General features: G+C 37.9%; 1 protein-coding gene across 1 annotated transcript in view; it reads left to right on the forward strand.

The window, feature by feature from the left end:
* Nucleotides 1-7,500, forward strand: part of LOC137997581 (uncharacterized) — a 191,188-nt gene that overhangs the window by 150,936 nt on the left and 32,752 nt on the right. Inside the window, exons 11-14 of the mRNA XM_068843667.1 lie at nucleotides 608-680; nucleotides 2,084-2,109; nucleotides 3,208-3,237; nucleotides 3,371-3,394. Coding sequence (XP_068699768.1) covers nucleotides 608-680; nucleotides 2,084-2,109; nucleotides 3,208-3,237; nucleotides 3,371-3,394 — 153 coding nt within the window. The remainder of the gene's footprint in view (nucleotides 1-607; nucleotides 681-2,083; nucleotides 2,110-3,207; nucleotides 3,238-3,370; nucleotides 3,395-7,500) is intronic.

Raw genomic sequence — 7,500 nt, forward strand, 5'->3', positions numbered from 1 at the left:
TCTCAATCTTAAACCAATTAAAGGCCGAATTACCTAAAACCGGTACCATTTTTGACAACCTTCGTAATTGTTAGGCCCGGCCCAAATAAGGTTCATTTATCTGTTCCCGTGTGGATAATACTTTTTTCCACTGATTGACAAAGATGTGAGCTTTTACTAGTTCCGTTTTAACACTTTCTTAAAACGTGAAGGGAATCTCACTTCTTCAAAAATGCTGGATAACTTTAAACCCTTGACACATTTTTATAGATAGTGTTACATGTATCAGCAAAAAGAAGTCAAACTGAGAATCACTTATTTTCTAATGCCCTGGTATCTTTGATGATTGTCGCATGTTATGGTTGCTCCATTGGTGTTATCCAAAATATGTTTGTGCTAAAGTTAAAGTTGAGTTTGAAAAACCGGGTATTCCCTTTAAAACTGAAAGTTTATTTATGTGACATACAGAGACAGAAAGTAGTGTAAGAAAGTTTTGTGATTGGTGTGTATTCGCCCCATTCCATCAGGTAGGAAGTGTTGATGTTTTTGCTGTAATCTGTGCATATTATCTACACACGGTTAACATATTGATGACAGAAACGTCTGGTTGCCTTGCTTTCTTGGTTAGACTATGGCATAGAGCATCGATCTACTCTCGCATTTAAGATGACAAAACCACAAACAATGGAAGAATATGAGAGGTAAATATGATAGCTGTTATGGAGATAGATAGAGAGAAAATTAATTTGCCTCATTTTAATTAACAATTTTTTTGTTGCGAGTAACAGTTTTAGTACCGGTATACCTCACACGAGCTGAATAACTAACAGACAAAAAACCTACTTACCAGAATGATTAGGACTCAGTGTTCGACACTTACTTGCTTACTAATTTGCCCGTTGGGCAACCAGTTTTATTTTTTTGGTTGCCCATGGGTTTTTTTCGGTTGCCCACCTTCTAAAGACCTGTAGCCCATTAAAACTCAAAGGAGGCTTGTAAAAATGGCAATTTTGTGTACCATGTGTGTAAAATGGGTTTGACAGACCAAACCGACTACGGTGTTCTAGTAGCCTTCACAGTTTTGCTTTGACAAGCATATCTTAAAGCGATTTTCCTTTTCTATAAGAGATCAAGGGAGATTCCTTGAATATATCTGAGATTAGGTTTGTTTTGAATTAAAGACCAATTATCCAATAATATGTTTTTTAAGCCTTTCAAAGCTGGTTGAAATTGCATCACAAAAGGTAGAATTTTCTTGCGCGCTTGTTCGATATCAAAGCAGTGTAATCTTAGCGTATTTGACCATGCAAAAACTGGGTTCTGGTATAACAAACAACGTTCTTTTCGCGCGGAGAAAGATGGCGGCTACGAAAATGTTCCTTCTTCTAATCTGTTTTGTGGTTTGTACCAATATAATATTTCTAACACAGAAATAAATAACAGCAATGCGACTTAACGTTATTTTTTCACGTGTTTGCGGTGACTACGTTATATTACAGGTCACGTTCTTCATTGCAAATCAAATCGTTCTGCAAAATATTAGTCGAACAAAAATTCTGATTGCCCGATCGGGCAAGTCTTAGATTTGTTTTACTTGCCCACGGATATATTTCGCTTCCCCCGGGCAATTGGGCAAGCGTTAGTGTGGAACTCTGTGACCCGACTACATAAAGCCGGTTTGTTTCTATTTGGTTCTTCGGTTCCAGGTTTCTCAGTTTGTGCTTTCTTGTTTGTCGCCTCCCAGTTAACAGTCAGAACACCCAAAAACGCAGTGTTCCTTTTTGTAGTGTATACATGACGTATCACTGTAGGTTACTTCTCTATAGTTTTTTGGTGTGGATTTTGGAAGTTTTGTCTCTTTTTGAGTTAATTGTCTTTACTGACATACATATAACAAACTGGTCCTGTCAGTCAAACATAGTTCGACGCTATACTGTGGCTTAAAAAAATTCTATTCAAGACCTGACGTTTCGACACTCCTGCCTATTGTCATTTTGAGAGGTGATCTGAAGCTGTCACATGAGTCCCTTTTTATGCTCAGTAAAAATGAATGCTTTGTGAACGGTTATGTGAACTGTAACCTACCTTATTCCTTTCAATGTAGGAAACGGAGGATGGAAGATGAAAAGGGTAAGTTCATTTTGTAGAGAATCAACTTTGTTCGTCATGGTTTTCTAGACAGAGCGTGCATGGAATCATCAAAGTTCCTGCATTCGAGGCAGCGGCGTGTGAAGTTTTTCTTTTTATAAACTTTACCGGTGAGAGAGCTGTCAGAAGTAATTTTTTTTGGTTGTGTTCCCACAAATCAGAAATTTTTCATTTGCAAAACTCTTAGCATAAGAGGGCTGCTGACTAAGGTGCCAGTCGAAGACTGTTAATTATGTATGATAACTTGTGCAAGAGTAAACTTATTATCAATTGTGTATTATTTTATGTAGTTTCAAAAAGAGAGGAAGAATATAACCTTAAGGGCAAGCTGTTAAATATATTAAGGACGGTGCCTACTATTGTTATTGCGCATACGTTCTGCGCATCTCCAAATACTCGGATTTCCTATCGCCGATTCTTACTAATGCAGGGACATTTTTGCGCGGTTAAAAACTATGCAGATAAAGTAGATCTTGGTAAGTACTCTTGATATCCAAAAAGAAAATTGGGGGTAACCATGGATTCTTTAGAGATAATTGAGCTTCAATTTGAGAAAGAACGCCATACCTTGCTTTGTATTTTAGAGCTTTTTACAAATATTCTTCATGAATTATCTTTCAAAAATGCGTGGTTACGCCCAATCTTCTTTTTGGATTTCAATAACACTTGTTAAGAACTACCTTTCCTGCATAATCACAAATCGGGGCAGAAATACTTTTGAATTAGTAGGCAACGTCCTTAATGGGTGCAAATGTACGATACGGAGGTCATTGGTTGTATTAAAATAGCTGACACGTTACTTGAACGGTTTTGATAAAATGTCTCGTACTCTTAGCTTTCCAGCTTTTTTCTTTTACCTACGTTGGAGAACTTTCATTGTGCCGCGGCCACCTTTACAAAGAAACGGTTTCCTTTGGGCACTTATAAGCATGAAGTACTTTATCAAGCTCTGCATGCGTCTTTGCTGTTGTTCATTAAGTTGATTATCAATCCGCACACCAAAGTGAATCACATTTGAGTCGCATAGCTATCAATTTGCTTCACTCAACATTGGTTTTATATTTACCTCTCATACTTTAGAAGAAGCTGTTGCCAAACAAAAAGGAAAGGGTAAGAGCAAACTCAGAAATTAGAAGTTCTTGGTTGAACAAACAGTATTTTCACACAATTATTGTTACTTGTAGACTGAAGTATCAAGGCTTCATCTCCTGTTTGTAATTTTCATTCCTCTGTTTTATTGCAGGTCCACGTCAATGGTTTTTAAAATGTGAGTAATACAGTTCAATCCCCAATTTGTATAGCTGGTCATGATAGCTTCTCTTGCCCAAACTTTTCTGATCTAGATCTCTAAAATTTTGATCAATCATTCGCATGTACCTTATTATTTTAACTTAAAAACCCTACTTTTCTGACGTAGCAATGGGGTTATGTGTATCTTACTTGCGTTCGTGGGCTGGTCAACGCAGGAGATTGTATGCTTTTAGTACACGATTTCCTCAGGCATTTTAAAGAAATGTGCCTGTATTTTTAAAGTGCCCCTATATTCAATTATACTCAATCATTATATTCAACTCTTTGCGGGAAGACAGCGTGGCCGAGTGATTAGGGCATTGGAATTGAAATCCATTGTTTTCGGGTTCAACTCTTGCTCTTGCCAATTGTTCTGGGAAGTCCTTCACTTTTTCGGCTGGTTAGTAAATGGCCAATTCCGATAAAGTGATTATATCACCCACAATACATATTAAATAAATAAAATGATGATGATGATGGTGGCTAAAAGCAGAAGGAGCAGGCGTTGTCGCTCACCTTAACATGTGAGTATAGCCATTGAAACACTATACCTTCGTGAACGAACACGTACTTTAGATGAAGGGTGGAGGGACATCTCAGAGAAGGACGAAGTGAACACTCAAAATAAATTTAGATCTTATCAAAACACAAAAAGCGGAAGGACTTTACTCCTCACAGGAATGTCTTGTGAAAAACAATGGAAGGAGGATGGGTTTAAAGGGGCTCACAAAGCAATTCTGGGAAGCTAAAGTCTACACTAGTTTGAAGAAATCAGCTAAAAATGTTCAAGGAGGTCAGCCAGAGCCAACCTCAGTGAACGAAACCAGATTAGTGCAGGTGCTCATGAGCAAGTTAGATAATGGACAGGAGTAACACGACAACGATAAGAATGTTTCCAGCAAGGAAAGAAACGGACATGGAAAAAAACAGATATGGAAAAGGACCAACCCAATCAAAATAGTGAATGTGTATCACTCCACAACAGCGTTGATAAATCGTATGAGGCTATCAAGGCACAGAGAAATATTTCAGAGGGGCAGAGAAAAACGTTTTGTAAAAAGCGCCAGATACAAGAAGATCCTTTGGGAATACCTTTAGGAATATAATTGTGTTGTGTACTTTCTACTGAGCAATAGTAAGGAAAGAACAGACATGTAGAGAGGAAATGAAAAAAACCCTTACCCCAACGGAATAAAGAAAAACAAGCACAGAGATATAAACCTAAATTGAAGCAGCAAATTTAAAAAACCTAAGGGTAGATGAGAGACGAAATACATTCGAGCGAAACCATCGAAAACCAGCACCTGGGCCGGACATCAAACCCGGGCCACATTGATGGGATGCAAGTGTTCTCACCACTGTGCCGCTACTGCACCACCCCTATGCATAGGACATCATTGCCTTCTTATGACAGTAAAAACTCTGGAAAATAACCCTCAAAATACAGGCAAAGAATGGAAGTTCTAGCATTAGTTTGATCTGTCTACGTCGGTGAATATTACATCGATATGCAATATGCCTCACGCTATCGTGTAGCACCTACGAAGCAACCAAGTGTACACACTTTTACACCTACAAGATCACAATCTTCTTTATGTGGATGATCAACTAATTATCAAAAGTAATGGTAGAAATACTCCGAATCGTAGTTATGTTTAGGAATGTTGGCATAGAGTGGGACTAGGATAAGTGTGGAGCAGCTATAATGCAATGAGGGGAAAAATAATGCTAACTGAAAACCTGCAACTGAATAAGAGACACTATCTCAGAACTATCTGTATGATAAATAAGAACGACCAGTACATTCACGTTGCTTGGAATATTATGAGGTTCAGAATTCCTTTTAGTTTATCTGTCATGCAATTCCGGACTTTTCTAGAATTATCTAATAATCTGTAATATTCCAGAAATTTCTCATAGTAAACCTTGTAATAGACTATAAATACCTACAGAACTTTCTAGATGCTTAGAGTAAAACTACAAAAGCAGTCTTGTAAGTCTTTTTCCCGAGGGCTTATCTTCGTGACCGGCTGTGATTGAACGGATCCTAGGCCTATGGATGCGATACTGTGACGAAGCTCTAGTCAACTGCGATAACTATGGTAGAGATATAACCTTTGACCTTGTTATATCCGGAGAGAAGAAAGAGAAGAAGAGACCATAGCTGAAAAGGGAAGAAAACAAAGAGTTCAGAGTTCATTATGAAGTCTTCCGTAAACGTTTGTGTACTCTTTGCTAAATGGCAGAATTTTACACACATTCTTATTGATTGCACATAAGAGTGTTTTCCGTCAATGTATCGCATTTTAATTTTGGTTGTATTCAATAACCTTTGCAGTTTTTGTTTGTATTATATACTGTGCAATATTATAGCGATTGTAAGTACTTGCAACTTTTGTTTTGTATTTTATTTTCTCTTTCTACTTCGCATTGCTTTGTATGGTGTAAATTAATACTGTTTGGAAAGTACTGTAGTCATTGTACTGTTAGTATTGTAAGTATAGTAACATTTGTTAATAAATGTTGTGTATTGAAAAAAAAGAATTAAAAAATTTAAAAAAAAAAAAAAACGTTTGTGTACACAGAGAATCCAGTGAATCATAGAATTCAAGCATCGATGTCTACAGTCGGTGGAACTTGGAGTTCGAAGTTAATCAAGATCAATACCTAAATGGCCATGAAGGACAGTACACCCGCTTTGCTTTTTTTAACCTAAGTAATTGCAACAGTGCAAAACTAATTAAATGCTATTTAAAAAGGGTAACTGCTCGTTGTCACACTTTTGTTGCATGCCTTATATCGTACTCGGGAGTTCTTTTCATTTATGCCTTGTTCACGGACATCTCTTGGTTAGTCCAGCACTGAAAGTTTGAAAACGTCACGCAGCTAGACAAGGAAGTTCTTAAAGTACTGAAAAAGATTAAGTGTAGTATGGACCTGAAAAAATCAATACCAATGCAAGTTGAGGCAACCAACACATTTGCCATCCCGGTTCTAAGGTACCACATTTGGACAGCTGACTGGCTCAGAGATTATCTTAAAACAACTACATAGAGTAGCCTGGCACGCTGTGGAATAAAAAAATGAATGTGCATCCCTCAATTCTTCTGATGTTAGAAGCAGCCAAAGGCCAGGGAAGGGCTCCTCACCTAAAGAAGATTGTTTTTCTTCTGTTTGAATGGCCGTCAAGCTTTGATTACTGGGCTAGCTGGTGCAATGTTTGACAATGACATGTGAGTTTTCCTCGTGCTTCTGCTCTATACCAAGGACATCTTGCGCTGGTGTTCGTCTGACGCTGTCCTTTAAGAATCTAAGCTTTTTAGCTTCTTATGTCCACCCAGTTGTACTACATAATTCACAGGAACCTCAGTATCCACCAGCCTTGAAATACAAGTTTTTCGGACAGAATGGTTAGTCAGATTTCCAGGCAGTCCTGCATGTTTCGCCGCCTTTGTTAAAAATTCCCCAATCTTGTTTCTTTTTTTCTGAGGGAAGCTCGATTGAACCACACCGGAACTCCAGGTTTTTTACGATGGTTTTCTGCAAGGAAGAAAGGCGCCTTAGGTCTTTTTCTGGACGATGATTGGCGAACTTAAGATACAGACAGACTGGACAGCGCTCGTTTTCGGTGGTGTGAGCTTTTGGGTCTCCTTGCCTTGTTTTTGACCCACATTCTGCTTTCCATAAATTAAAGAACGTGCTTTCCAGTGACAGGGTCTTGTTTTACTCCAATATCTCCCCACTGAAGTCTCTGACTCTCATCTCCTGCTCTGAAACGGAAATGTAAAGACAGCACCCACCACATTGTGCGCTGAAGAAGTTCGGGGTCATTTTCTCCAAACTGACCTGGTTGAAACAGGAAGCCTTCTTCTTCTTCAGTTAGCTCGCGGGCAGCCTGTGGACAATTTCCTTGGCGTTGTTAACAAATCTCGCTTGAGAGCTGAAAGGACCTCCCTTGACTTTGCAATCACTTGGTCTTTCATAATATTTAATAATAATAATAATAATAATAATAATAATAATAATAATAATAATAATAATAATAATAATAATAATAACAATAGTAATAATAATAATAATGAT

This window comes from Montipora foliosa, chromosome 1 (assembly GCF_036669935.1).
Source record: "Montipora foliosa isolate CH-2021 chromosome 1, ASM3666993v2, whole genome shotgun sequence".
NCBI classification, from domain to species: Eukaryota; Metazoa; Cnidaria; class Anthozoa; order Scleractinia; family Acroporidae; genus Montipora; species Montipora foliosa.